At 43.7% G+C, this 14,512-nt stretch overlaps 1 protein-coding gene across 1 annotated transcript; it reads left to right on the plus strand.

Annotated features, from left to right (window-relative positions):
- The first annotated feature begins 25 nt into the window (after positions 1 to 25).
- Positions 26 to 10,366, plus strand: DNTTIP2 (deoxynucleotidyltransferase terminal interacting protein 2). The gene is made up of 7 exons (XM_072130769.1): positions 26 to 296; positions 2,064 to 4,942; positions 5,980 to 6,115; positions 6,866 to 6,961; positions 7,232 to 7,396; positions 7,909 to 8,018; positions 9,113 to 10,366. Exons 1-7 carry the CDS (start codon positions 129 to 131, stop codon positions 9,204 to 9,206), a joined length of 3,648 nt encoding a protein of 1,215 aa, XP_071986870.1. The 5' UTR covers positions 26 to 128; the 3' UTR covers positions 9,207 to 10,366.
- Positions 10,367 to 14,512: the final 4,146 nt, after the last annotated feature.

Consider the following 14,512-nt stretch of genomic DNA (forward strand, 5'->3'; position numbering starts at 1 on the left):
ATACATTATATATGTGTCGTTTATAATTACATGTATAGTCTGCGTTATAAATAAGACATTTCTTCAAGACATTTCCCTTTCAAATACTTTAACACGAGTAGTTGAATGTTACCGGAACGCTTGCGGAAATGGACTGTTTCCGGTCGGAGAGTTTTCTGGGATGTACACGGTGTGAATCGCGTGCGGAAGCTGTTTGCGCATGCGCCGGTTTGGAGCAAGGGAGCAAGATGGTGGCGACCAGGCGAAGCACGCGTGTAGAGCCCCGGGAGGAGGGAGAGAAGAGCCGATCGGAGCAGGTAATGGCAGCACTAGTGTGCGGGTGTACTCTACAGTATGGGGCCTGATCCGGCATGTCATGAGGGAGTTAAAGGGGATGTCCATCTGTAGCCATGTGGTCGATATTCAGTTATTCATTGGCGCCTTCATGTTATAAGTGTATTATAGTTGGGGGTAATATCACTGCATTCCCTGGGTTACAAGCTACAGATCAGTGTAGCGTGTTATCCATATAGTGATCTATATCTATGTCCTGTCCTTTACATTACACATGCAAGTCATCATTATCATATTGTGGGGTTCTGATAAGTGTCTCCCCCACTGATCCTCTGTTTTCAGCAGTCACAACATTTCCAGTGGAGCCACTTCCACTTTACATTACTGGATAATAGTTTAGTCCAGTTCAAATGAATGGGGTTACAGCTACAATACCAAGCACAGCCACTATAGGATGGCTCTGTGCTGGGTGGACACTTACAGCAGGTGTTGGACGCCTGATCTGATATCATTAATTAGTTCTAAAGGAAAAAAAAATCCAGAAATGCCTATTTAAAGGGAACCTGTCTGCAGAAATTGACCTTATGAACCACTGCCAGTATGTGGCCATGCAGCTTAATGCCTTCCAGTTCATGTTTCTTTCACGTCCAAGTGTGGTGGCATCATCCACAATGGAAAATTGTTTCAGCCCCTGCTGCATAGTCTGCCAAGGACATGCAGTTTATGTAAGGCCTGCACTGGGGGCATAAAGACCGGGCTTCAGAATGCTGGTCTTGATGCATGCCCCCCATTGTATCTTATTTCGGATGTTTCTTAGATTTGGCATCTCTGGAGCTCCGAATAAATATATGGTGTCCCTTTAAAGGACACTTACCACCAGGATGAAAGTTTTTAAACCAAGCACACTGACCTACTGGTGTGTTCCCATTCTGGCAGGATTTGGTCTTTTTAGCTTCTTAGGACCCTGTTCTTATGAAAATAAAGTCTTTAAAAATAATGCAATTAACCTGAGGGGCTCCAGGCTCAATAGATGCCAATGGGGACTGGAGCCCCTCGGTTCATTTGCAAAATTCTAAAATCTAAAAAAACAAGTGCATAAGAAACTAAAAGATGAGCAGATCCTGCCAGAGGTGGGACACCCCACTATGTCAGGGTACTTGGTTTACAAACCTTCATCCTGGTGATAGATGTCCTTTAATGAACATCTCCTCTCTGAAAGGCAGGGCAGAGAGTTTGCTCTCTGCTCAGCTGTAAGTGTCTGTTGTGGCGTTCTGTGGACGCTGATAAAGTAAGCCATGTACAGATTTATAAGTGTGAATGACACATTGGGAAGGGATTTCACTGTTTTGTTTCAGCTGTTTCCCTCTATGTTTCTTCTAGTTTTATTCAGATTCTATACAGTCGTTAGTGTCTTTTGCATTGACTTGTCTCCCTACATAATGCTACCAGCATTCTCTTCCTTTTTTTTTTTTTTTAGACAACTATTTCTGTAAAATCTGATTACCACTGTCAGTGCGGTAAGATGGGAGCAGTGGGATGCTGTTTGGGAGTAGGATACAGGTCCTACTCTACCCATCAGATGTTTATACTGTGGGCAATATAGTTGTATGGTTGGTGAATTTTACAAACAGACTACTGGTGAATGATTTTGAGGTCTATTAGCCTGTTCTCACTGAATTCAGCATCGGACAGTAGGACTGGAACTCACAGTATCATAGATCACCATTGTAATACATCGAGCCATAATTCTGTAAGTTGTTGGAATATTTGTAATAATTTTTTTTTTTCAGTCAATGGAAGAAGTTACCCCAATGGAGACCCGGAGATCTTCTAGGAAGGATGCAAAGACTACTGGGAGTAGCTCAGATGAGGGGAAATCTTTACTAACAAGTAGAAGTCCGTTAAAATCTGACACCATGAACGACGGCGCACAGATCACTACCAGAAGTCGTCACAGAAGCGGGCAATCTGATGTTTCTGAAGCCGAATCTACGGCCTCTAATACTTCCACCAGAAGAACTCGCAGTACACAAAGCCTTGGACTAGTAGCTGACTCCACCAGAAAGCTAAGAAGTCACCGGTCCTTGATCACTGAATCTATTATTGAATCTGCAGAAGACGCACAGTTATCTGAAGCAGAATCTAGTTGCTCTTCTGTTTCTACCACAACAAGGAGAAGGCAACCTGCCTCCCGTTCCCTGTCTACCAGAAGGCACAGTTCACTTTTGCTATCGGAACCTTTATCTGATGTAGACAAAGATTCAAAGCCGTCTACTGAAGTAAACCTTACTACCCGGTCTAGAAGTTACTCCAAACATCTGCCTCAGGAGGAACAAATGTCTGATGCAGAATCCTGTAGTTCTGGAGTTAGTCTACAGCCTCTTTCTAGACGATCAAGCAAAAGAAATAGATCTAATTTTCAATCAGATGAGGTTGCAACTAACCAAGATGATGCTGAAGATCACGAAACTTCTTGTAAAAAGAGTCCTAAGATCTCTAGTGTGAAAGCAGATGGTCTTTCTTCAGTAAATGAACAAAATGTCTTTTATTCCCCTCGTAGAAGTTCACGAAATAAGGCAGAAATTCATAAGGACGTTCTGGTTTCTGATGTTGGGTCCAAAAGTACTGATAATAAAAGTCAAGTTATAGATGTGGAGGAGCTACAAGTGGAGCAAAATCCTGTGACAGAGGAGGACTTGCCTGTTGTAACCAGTGCTGTGCTAGTACATAATGACACTGACAATAATATGGTGGTAGAAGAGTACAATAAACAAGTTGTAGCAACGCCAAAATCCAAAACTCCATCAAAAAAGCAGCGACAGAAAGTGTCAGGAGATGGTTTGTTTGTAACAGATACCGCTCCTTGTGTGGACTCCAGTGAAAAGGCTGTTCTAGAACCTGAAGATCCAAAAGAAACTGAGGCAGGAGAAAAAGAGGATAAGATGGAGGATGACATTGAAGAAGTTAAAAAAACCACCAAATTCAAAAAACAATCCACCAAGAAAGTGGTTGAGGATGATGAGGTAGTGGAGGTAATGGATGAAGATGATGAGGTAGTGGGGCTAATGGAGGAGAATGATGAGGTAGTGGGGGTAATGGAGGATGATGAGGTAGTGGAGGTTGTGGAGGAGGAGAATGAGGTAAAGGGAGTTGTGGAGGATGAGGTAGAAGAGGTTGCGCAGGTGGAGGATGAGGTCGAGGATGAGGTGGAGGAAGTTGCGCAGGAGAGGAATGAGGTAGAGGAGGTTGCACAGGAGGAGGATGAAGTGGAGGAGGTTGCGCAGGAGGATGATGAAGTGGAGGAGGTTGCGCAGGAGGATGATGAAGTGGAGGAGGTTGCGCAGGAGGATGATGAAGTGGAGGAGGTTGCGCAGGAGGATGATGAAGTGGAGGAGGTTGCGCAGGAGGATGATGAAGTGGAGGAGGTTGCGCAGGAGGATGATGAAGTGGAGGAGGTTGCGCAGGAGGATGATGAAGTGGAGGAGGTTGCGCAGGAGGATGATGAAGTGGAGGAGGTTGCGCAGGAGGATGATGAAGTGGAGGAGGTTGCGCAGGAGGATGATGAAGTGGAGGAGGTTGCGCAGGAGGATGATGAGGTGGAGGAGGTTGCGCAGGAGGATGATGAGGTGGAGGAGGTTGCGCAGGAGGATGATGAGGTGGAGGAGGTTGCGCAGGAGGATGATGAGGTGGAGGAGGTTGCGCAGGAGGATGATGAGGTGGAGGAGGTTGCGCAGGAGGATGATGAGGTGGAGGAGGTTGCGCAGGAGGAGGAGGATGAGGTGGAGGAGGTTGCGCAGGAGGATGATGAGGTGGAGGAGGTTGCGCAGGAGGATGATGAGGTGGAGGAGGTTGCGCAGGAGGAGGAGGATGAGGTGGAGGACAACATTAAAGAAGTTAAAAAAACAACCAAATCCAAAAAACGATCAGCCAAAAAATTGGTTGAGGGGGGTGAGGTGGAGGAGAAGGATGAGGAGGTGGAGGACAACATTGAAGCTAAAGAAACCACCAAATCCAAAAAACGCAAAAACAAAAATCGATCAGCCAAGAAAATGGTGGAGGACAACATTGAAGAAGTTAAAGAAACCACCAAATCCAAAAAACGCAAAAACAAAAAACGATCAACCATTAAAGAGGTGGAGGATGAGGTAGAAACCACCAAAACTGAAAAACGATCAGGCAAGAAAGAGCGGGATGAAGCGGCAGGTGGGCTATTAGTAATGGATACAACTCCTAGTGTTGACTCTGGTAAAAAGTATTTCTTGGAATCTGAAGATGATGACCTTATTGATGATAATGAAGAAGAGGAAGATGATGAAACTATGAGGGTAGAGGAGGAGGAGGAGGAAGAAGATGAAGTTGTGGAGACCCCAAAATCGATAAAAAAGAAAGCTAAAAAGCAGCTAGAGAATGTAGTAGCAGATGGGCTCTTTGTGATAGACACCACTCCTGGGGTGGATTCCAGTAAAAAGTATTTTTTGGAAGCTGAAGATTGTGTGACCAATAAAGACGAGAAAAGAGAAAATGAGGAAGTACCAGAGGTGGTGGTGGAGGAGGACGAAGAAGAAGAAGTAGAAGAAGAGGAGGAGGAGGAGGAGGAGGAGTTTATTGATGAATCTGAGGATGAAGATCCAGATGAAGGGAGGTCTTTACAAAACAGATCCAAAATACTGTGAGTTCTAATGTTTTTATTTAAATTGTTTTTAAATTGTGTACAATGTTCTAACGCTCCTAAACGGAAAGCCCCTTTTTTGTAGCAAATTGTAGGGATCAGAGAAGGAGCTTTCATGTTGGGGAGGACTTTGTCAGACTGTGCCGAGATGAGATTATGTTGTCACTCTGTGTATGTATATAATTATACAACTAATCATGTTCTACACGAAGTGTTCACTTACTATACCAGAGCTCCTCATATTAGATGGTGACGGCCTTAAAGGGAATCTATCACCAGGGACCTCATTTTTCACTAAAGACAGGATGCAGAAGCCCGTGACATCTGCAGTGCAAATCTGCCTCTCTGCCTTATATTGTAATGCAAATGCTTATAAAATTGTGTGTTATAACTTACCTTGCACCCTGAAAGAATCCTGGGGTAGTAACAGGGGTTGGGCTTTGGTTTGGATGCATTAAAAAAAAACATGCCTTGTCTGTGTTACTCACTCCTCAGATCTTAGCCCCCACCTTTGTGCTCCTGTACAGTTCCACCTCCTGGTCCTTCTCAGAGGTCACAGCCTGGTGAGATGACCTCAGTGGCGGAGGGACAAGCTGTACAGGAGCACAAAGATGGAGGCAACCTGCAGCTCAGACAAGTCGCATGTTGTTTTTTTTTTAAATGCATCCAAACCAAAGTCCAGCCCCTGGGACTACCCCAGGATTTTGTCAGGATGCAAGAGTAAGTTATAACACGCAATTATATTGTAATGCAAATGCTTAGAAAAGGCAGAGAGGCAGATTTGCACTGCAGGTGTCATGGGCTTTTACAATCTGTCTTTAGTAAAAATGAGATCCCAGGTGACAGGTTCCCTTTTAATAATCCCTTGCACTGGCATCATTCCTGATTTTCGCCTGCCTGAACATTTTTAGTTATCCGATGACGATTCATAAAACGTGTACTTGTGGTTAATCACATATTCTTTGCTTAAAGGTATTGCTGCCAGTATATTAGTTTCACTTCTCATGTTATTAATCTGACTTGTTGTGTCCTTGCAGTGATCTGTCGTCCAGTATAGACACCGGAATCGATGTAAAGAAGATGGGAGGACTATATATCCACTTTGGCAATGAGGCGCAAGCTCCTCACAAAAGCTTTTCAAGCAAAATGAGGCAAACTAAAAAGAATGATGAGGTATTCTTTACTTTACCTTACAAAATCTGTTTGCGGGAATAGCATAGTGCATAATGTATGGAGATGTCTCTGCTTCCCATAAATGCAGTTGAGATGCCCTTCATATCCGTTAGTGAATCCCCAAAAGAAAAGTCGGTCACACATGCGCGCTGTCACTTCAACCTCTATGAGACAGATGGAGTATGATGCTTAGACACGGGGCAGCCCAGTGAGTAGCACTTCTGCCTTGCAGCGCTGGGGTCCTGGGTTCAAAACCCACCCAGGTCAACATCTGCAAAGAGTTTGTATGTTCTCTCTGTGTTTGCGTGGGTTTCCTCCAGGTCCTCCGATTTCCTCCCACACTCCAAAACATACAGTTAGGTTGTTTACATTGTGAGCCCTATGGGGACAGGGACTAATTTTCCATGCTTTGTGCAGCGCTGCGTAATCTGTGTGCACTATATAAATAAAGAATTATTATCGACGTCATAGAGATAAACAGAGCAGCAATACCCATGCGTGACTGGCTGCTCTAGTCATCTGAGGAACGACCCCGTTCTCCTGATCTATGGAGGTCCCAATAATCAGACCTTGTGGATAAGGGCTAACTTATCACTGGACAGCCCCTATAAGTCACCACTGAGTTACAATGGCGGCTCAGTTTGACTTCATATTGGATATTCTTCAATTCACAGCATTATAAGTGTGGCTCCTGCATTAAGATCACTTTCCTTGTACACCTGGTTCTAAATTGTCTTTCTTTGTGCTTAGCTCCTTCAGAAAAGTGTCATAACGCCTGACTTTGAGAAGAAACAAAAAGTCCCACCGTATAGTGAAACGCAATACAAACTAAAAAAGTTACGCAAGGTGAGTTATAAGAGTTGTGATAACAGGGACAAATTAATCTGATATTTGTATCATAGATATACATCTTATACTGAAGATCCGGTTACTATACACTAGATATTGTCAAGGAGGTTCTTCGTAAGCGTTCGCCAGAATTCAGCCTGAGCTTTAATAAGGTTTTTTTTAAGGCATATCTAATGGATATCAAGATAATAGTTAAGATTCCGTCTTGTATCTTAATAAGATTAATCTTAATAGGTGGTAAATACTTGTTCGATTTTGTCTTTGTAGAAGGAACGCGCAAAAACAACCGGCACGGGATGGTTTGACATGAAAGCTCCGCAATTGACGGAGGAATTAAAGAATGATCTGAAGGCTTTGAAAATGAGATCTGCGATGGACCCGAAACGGTTTTATAAGAAGGACGATCGTGATGGTTTTCCAAAATATTTCGAGGTATAGAATGTTAGAATATTCTCTGGTCAGTCACAGGGCAGTGTGAATCAGATACTTTGGGGGTCATTTACTAAGGGCCCGATTCGCGTTTTCCCGACGTGTTACCGAATATTTCCGATTTGCGCCGATTGTACCTGAATAGCCCCGGGATTGTGACGCACGCGATCGGATTGTGGCGCATCGGCGACGGAAATCGGGGGGCGTGGCCGAACGAAAACCCGACGGATTAGGAAAAACCGCCGCATTTAAAAACCGAAAAAGTGTCGCTTGGGGAGCACTTACCTTCACCTGGTCCGAGGTGGTGCATTCCGGCGCGATGAGATGACTTTCAGCGCAGCAGCGCCACCTGGTGGACGGCGGAGGAACTACCTTCTTAAATCCCGGCCGGACCCGAATCCAGAGCAGAGAACGCGCCGCTGGATCGCGAATGGGCCGGGTAAGTAAATCTGCCCCTTTGTGTATTTGTGGTTTTGTAGTGCCCTTTACATTTTATAACTTTATTTCTCTATCAGGTTGGTACTGTTGTGGACAATCCTGCCGACTACTACCATTCCCGAATTCCCAAGAAGCAGAGAAAGAGAACAATTATGGAAGAACTTCTGGTGGATTCTGAGTTCAGGAGGTAAGCATCATGTATTCTTATATGTTGCCATACCTTCTACTGTTTATACAAGTATAAAGAGAACAAACAATGTAGTCTACATGTCTGTAGTCTCCTATGAGGTACCTTGTAGACTGCACCTGTGGGAGGCTTTGGATTTTGTATATCTGGACTTTTTATTCGGTACCTCATTAATATTTGATACATAAAGTGAGACTTGTGTATTTTGGTTAGAAATTGGCTTGGTTATAGAAAACAGTCGTCATTAATAGCTCATTTTCAGATACTGGTGATCTCTGTAAAGTAATTAATACAGAGGAGAGTAGCATAAAAGATTGGTACATAAAATGAAACAGCTTGGACTAGGAGAACATCTGTATTTGAGTAAGAAATTGGCAAAGTGATAGAAATCAGAGGGTCAACATTAATGGCACATTCTCATATTGGGATGATGTCACCAGTGGGGGGCCACTTCATTTTAATATTTTAATTAATAACCTCATAGAGCATATACACAGTCAGGTTTTAATATTTGCAGATGATACTAAGCTGTGTAAAGTAATAAATACTGAGGTTGATAGTTTAGCATTACAGAGGGATTTGTGGAAGCTTGAGGAGTGGACAGAGAAGTGGTTGATGAGGTTTAATGTAGATAAATGTAAAGTTATGCACTTGGCCACGGAAACAAAAAGTACAATTACGTACAAACAATTACTTGGTAAAACTGGAGCTGAAAAAGACCTGGAGGTTTTAGTAGATGGTAAACTTAATTTTGGTGACCAGAGCCAGGCGGCTGCTGCTAAAGCAAATACAATTATGGGATGTATCAGGAGAGGAATAGATTCTCCTAAGGACATAGTTTTACCCTTGTAGAAATAACTGGTCAGACCACACATGGAGTATTGTGTACAGTTTAAAAAGGACATAGTAGAACTAGAACGGGTGTAGGGGAGAGCGACCAAGATTATTAGGGGAATGGGGGGGGGGGGGCTAGAATACCTCTGTATGAATAAGTTGGACTTGATGGACCCACATCTTTTGTTTAACCTTCTTTACCCTGATACTATGAATACTGCCACGAATTGTCTTTTCATTAAATGTTTGTTTGTTTCTAGTTACAATAAAAAGAAGTTCAAGGAGATTGTGTCAGAAAAGGCTGGGCGCGGAAAACGCAGAAGGAATCGCAGCAGGAAAAAACAACAAATCTAATTTATATATATATATGGCTTTCTATGTTTTCTTATTTCTGTGTGACAGGAAGGAGAAATATGTTCTTCACAAATGTATTGTGAAAATTGCATTAAGCCTAATTTTTCTTAGGTTTGCTTTCTAGAAGTTTGTAAAAAAAAAAAAAAATTATATTTTGTATAAAAAGATCTGAATCCAAATAAGTGCAACCAGACCCCCAGTAAGAATCTGCAGCATCTATCTAAGTTAATGGAAGATGTATGGAAGTAGAGAGAAAATGTTGCTTATGTACATTCTTAAATAATAGTTTTGAAAACTATGCTTAAAGGGAACCTACCACCACGAGTCTACCTATAAAGGTAGAACGGGTGGTAGGTGCATGTAAGGGACGTCAGGATAGCCCTTTTAAGAGCTAATCCTCACATCCCAGCTATCTTTTTAAAACTTTAATACCCTAATATGTAAATTTTCTTGAGCGGATACTGGAGCGTGGAGTAGCCGGACATGAGGCTACACATCGTCTACTCCACGCCCCAGTAGCCTTTTTACTCCTTCTACCCTGACATCTTCGTTGCGCAGCTTCTCATAGCTGCGCGCCCTTGCCTGGGAAGACTACTTTCTGCGCATGCACAGAACAACTAGGCCGCGGCTGCGCGGCCACTGTTTCAAAGCCCGGAGCTACTGCGCATGCACAGAACTCTGGCTTGTCGGATGAGGGCGCGCAGCTACTAGGCTACTCATGTCCGGCTACTCCACGCCACAGTAGCCGCTTGAGAAAATTAGCATATTAGGCTATTAAGGGTTTAAAAAGATAGCGGGGGACGTAGCGATAAGCTCTAAAAAGGGCTATCCTCACATCCCATACATCCACCTACCACTCGTTCTACCTTTATTTGTAGAATCATGGTGGTAGGTTCCCTTTAAAGAGGGGGGTTTCTGACTAGTTTCAAAATCCCCTTTAAAAACCTGTCCCTATTGGTGTTTCAATGGGTATATTACTACAGTCAATGATTGGAGGTTTTGCATACAGTTTGTATGCACATATTCATGCCCCCTGTTCTATAGTCATTGTAGATATCAGTCCTGTGTCATGTACTTTGTGCCAGGGATAATTACCACGAGGTGCTACTAACAGGATCCATAAACAAAATCCAAAATAAAGAATTGTGTTATTGATGTCAGTGGTGTCCTTGTCTGCTTTTCCTGAGTAGTGAATAGTAAATTCTCTGAACCATTTAATAATTACAATAGCACTATTACCACTGGACTGTAACCAGGGCAACCACTCTTTTATATGTATATAAGTTACATCTGCTTTGATTTAAAGGGGGCTCTCGGTGGTCTATTAATAAAGAACACTTAAAGGGGTTGTCCACTTTAAACATGTTAAAGTAGATAATTGATAATGTTTGTGTAATGAAAGGTTATTACACTTTCCAATATTCCTTTTGTATCAATTCCTCATTATTCCTTTTTTTTTTTTTTTAACAGTTTTTATTTTAAAATTTTTCCAAATTTTGTACAAGTGCAATAATAATAATAATAATCTTTATTTATATAGCGCCATCAAATTCCGTAGCGCTTTACAAATCATAGGGGACATATACAAGTATATTACATTACAAAGAACAAACAGTCATATAGAACAATAGGAGTGAGGGCCCTGCTCACAAGAGCTTACAGACTATGAGGATGAGGGGGTGACACAAGAGGTTGTATAATGGTCCAGCCATTCTTTATAAGGGAACAATATAAAATAATTTAATAAATAATTTACTAAACAACGATATTGCTGCTTGAACCAGCCATCAGCCGCCATCTTATTTACAGGGTCCTAGGTGAAAAAGACTGCAGAGAAGCCTGGAGCTTGGTATATATCAGCTGTTTGCCAGATAACAGATGGGAGATAGGATGAATTAGTAAAGGGAGAGTTGACATTTCAAGCAGTTAGCGAGTGTGATAGGCTTGCCTAAAGAGATGGGTTTTAAGAGCACGTTTGAAGCTTTGGAGGGTAGGCATTAGTCTCAGAGTCTGAGGAAGGGCATTCCAGAGAATTGGTGCAATAAACAAAACTAATTAACAAGACTGCCCGCCACTGCTAATTCTTCACCACGTTACAGGAGTAGTAAATATAATCATAAAAGTTTCGGGAAAGAATGCAAAGTAGCATAGCCAGTCATTATCCTTCGTTATATGAATAAACTAAGACCGGAGAGAATTATAAAGCAGTATGAGGATTTGCACATTATCTGGACCAGATGCGCCCAAATTTCTGGGGCCGCTTCCTGTATAACGAGCAATCGTGCGGAATCACACTGTTAATGAGTAATATCCACCATTTTAAGTGTGGGTGAGAGTCCTGATCCTTCCATGTCGTCATAACCACTTTCTGGGCGTAGAAGAGATTGAACCAAAAATTCATTCATGATTCTGTGGAGACATACAGAGGGGGACGTTAAGTGTGGGAACTCAAAATGCTGATTAAGGAATTCCAGGACTTCAGACCAGAAACTATTAATCTTCGGCAGGTCCAGATACAGTGCAGGAAGGATCCAGCTTCAGCCTGACAGCGGAAACAAATATCATTGGGCATTGCTCCTATGCGAAATAATTTGGCAGGGGTAAAGTAAACCCGGTGAAGAAATTTCGACTCCCTTGCATGCACCACAGATGTAAAATAGGACAGTTCAAACTTCTTTCAGTCGTCATCCGACAGGTCAGGGATGTCTCCTCTCCAGCATTCAAGGGCCTTGTCAAATGGTCTGGACCTTTGTTGCTGTAGTAGAGCAATAGACCTGGGTGAGTGGTTTAGGGAGGTCCGCGGTGTTCAATAGAGCCTCCAGCTTGGAGGATTTCACTGTCTGGCTGAAAGAGCCAAACTGGGCCCTAAAGGCATGCCGCAATTGTGTATAGTGGAAACTTGCAGTAGCGGGTACGTTGTCTTTCCCTCATTTCCGTAAAGCCAAGTAGTTCTGCATCCGCAGAACGGAGCTGACCAACCAATTTCACTGCCGCTGCCCTCCACATCGTCCAGCTGGGGAGGGAGAGGAATTGAGGGAGCCAAGGATTGAGCCACAGTGGATTCCTGGGTAAGAGAGGGGGGGAAACTGTTTCCGCCTACCAGAATTTGCGCCTTGCTCCAACACACAGCTACTGTATGCAGAGGGAGCAGAACATTGGATGGGGATTTGTGTCTATAGAGCAAATTTGTAAGGGATTCATAAGAGCCTCCTAAGGCCCCAGCCAGTGCAGTAGCAGCATTACCCCTGTCGCCATCTATCCACTATTGAGCATATACCATTTGGCCGGCCTAGTAATATAAATCGGGAGCTGCTAACCCGCCTTGAGCAGAGTTAAACTACAGCATGGGGCAACCACCCTGCCAGTAGAAGGACCGGAGAATACAGCTTGAACAAGCTCCTGGGGAGTGATATTGGAAAGGCGTGGAACAAATACAGAAATTTGGGAAGAAAGATCATCTTAGAGATGTTGATACAAGGATAAAGGGAGGGTAGACCAGGCTTTCAGGCGAGACTCAGTAGCAGTTATCAGGGGATGAATATTTAATTCTGTGTAGCCCTGAATCCTGCGTGGTACCTGAACCCTTAAGTATTTAAAGCTGGACACCACCTGTACCGGGGCGGGGAGGGGGGCGGTACTTACACCTTTGTCCGTGCGGGGAAAAAGGGACAATTTGTCCCAATTAACTTGGAAACCTGAAAACCCCCCATAACAGTCAATCAAGGATAATAGGGATACCAGAGAGGGGTCCACTTCCCCAAGGTATACAAGTGTATCATCACCGTACATGGATACTTTTTCGATTATAGTACCTCTAGTAATGCCTTTAATTTTATCAGTTATGAATCGCCACTGCCCGGGTCGATGGCGAGTGCAAATAGGAGTAAGGATAATGGGCACCTCTGGCCATAGGAAAAGGGGGGAGAGGTTGAGGTTAGTTCTAGCCCTGGCTTTAGGGTCATTGTATAGTAGTTTGACTACTGCTGTAAAACGGGGGCCTATCTACCCAATCTAGGCATGAGGGCCCACAAATATGGCCATTCGACAGAGTCAAAGGTTTTGCAGTTATCTAAGGATAGTATGAACCCGGGATCCGAAGAGCCCTCCGCCACCGCTATGTTTAAGGCCGCGGTCACACGTACCGCTAGGCGTCCGTCATAACGCGACGCTAGCGCACAGGGGGAGGTTCTCGGCCCGAACGGGCATGCGTTTCCAGGGAAACGCATTCGATTGTTAAGCCGATCGCATGCGTTTCTCTGGAAACGCATGTGCGTTCGGGCCGAGGACCTCCCCCTGTGCGCTAGCGCCGCGTTATGAACGGATGCTTAGCGGTACGTGTGACCGCGGCCTAAGGGCAGTCTTTATATGTTTATGTCGGTTCCCCTCCCAGGCATTGTCTTTTAAAGTGGACAACCCCTTTAAGGTGTGATTTGTCAAATAAATGTTATTGTTATACAATTTTCCAGTATAACTTCTTTATCGATTCCTTGGGCCAGATTTCTATCCACTGGAAGTCAACAAAAACTTTCTATAGAATGACAGCAAGCAGAGATCTTGAAAACTGCAAGGAATAGATACAGAAGGTATATTGGAAAATTGTAGAATAAGTGTTGGACTTATCTTAGAGGCTGTTAGATCTCTTTTAGCAAACAATTTTTGGCCAGTAGGGGACTTTTTTTTGTTTTCAAGAAGGTGCAATTGTTGCACAAAAAATTGCTACTTTTTTTTTGTTTTAACATCTCCATCTAGATAAAAAAAAAAGGTGCAAATCCACTAATGTGCCCAAAAAAATTCCTCCCTTTCCCTGTATTTCCTGTGGGTTTGCTACACTACATTTCTGTGCTATAAATCTGAAACTTAAAGGGAACCTACCACCCCGATTCTACCTATAAAGGTAGAAGGGGTGGTAGGTGGATGGATGGGACGTGAGGATAGCCCTTTTTTGGGCTAATCCTCACGTCCCGGGTGTCTTTTAGAAAACTTTATTGTAGCTATATGCTAATTTTTTTATGCGGCTACTGGGGCGTGGAGTAGCCGGACATGAGGCTACTAGTCGCGGCTACTCCACACCCCAGTAACCACGTTACTCCGCCTACCAGATAATCTTCGGCGCGCAGCTCCTGGTAGCTGCGCGCCCTCGTCCGGGTCCCCTTCAGCTGCGCGGCCGCGGCTCCGGGGCCGGAACTACTGCGCATGCACAGTAGATGGGGGACTCGGCTACTGGGGCGTGGAGTATCCACGACTAGTAGCCTCATGTCCGGCTACTCAACGCCCCAGTAGCCGCATAAAAAAATTAGCATATAGCT

The sequence above is a fragment of the Engystomops pustulosus genome, chromosome 11, assembly GCF_040894005.1.
Source record: "Engystomops pustulosus chromosome 11, aEngPut4.maternal, whole genome shotgun sequence".
NCBI lineage: Eukaryota > Metazoa > Chordata > Amphibia > Anura > Leptodactylidae > Engystomops > Engystomops pustulosus.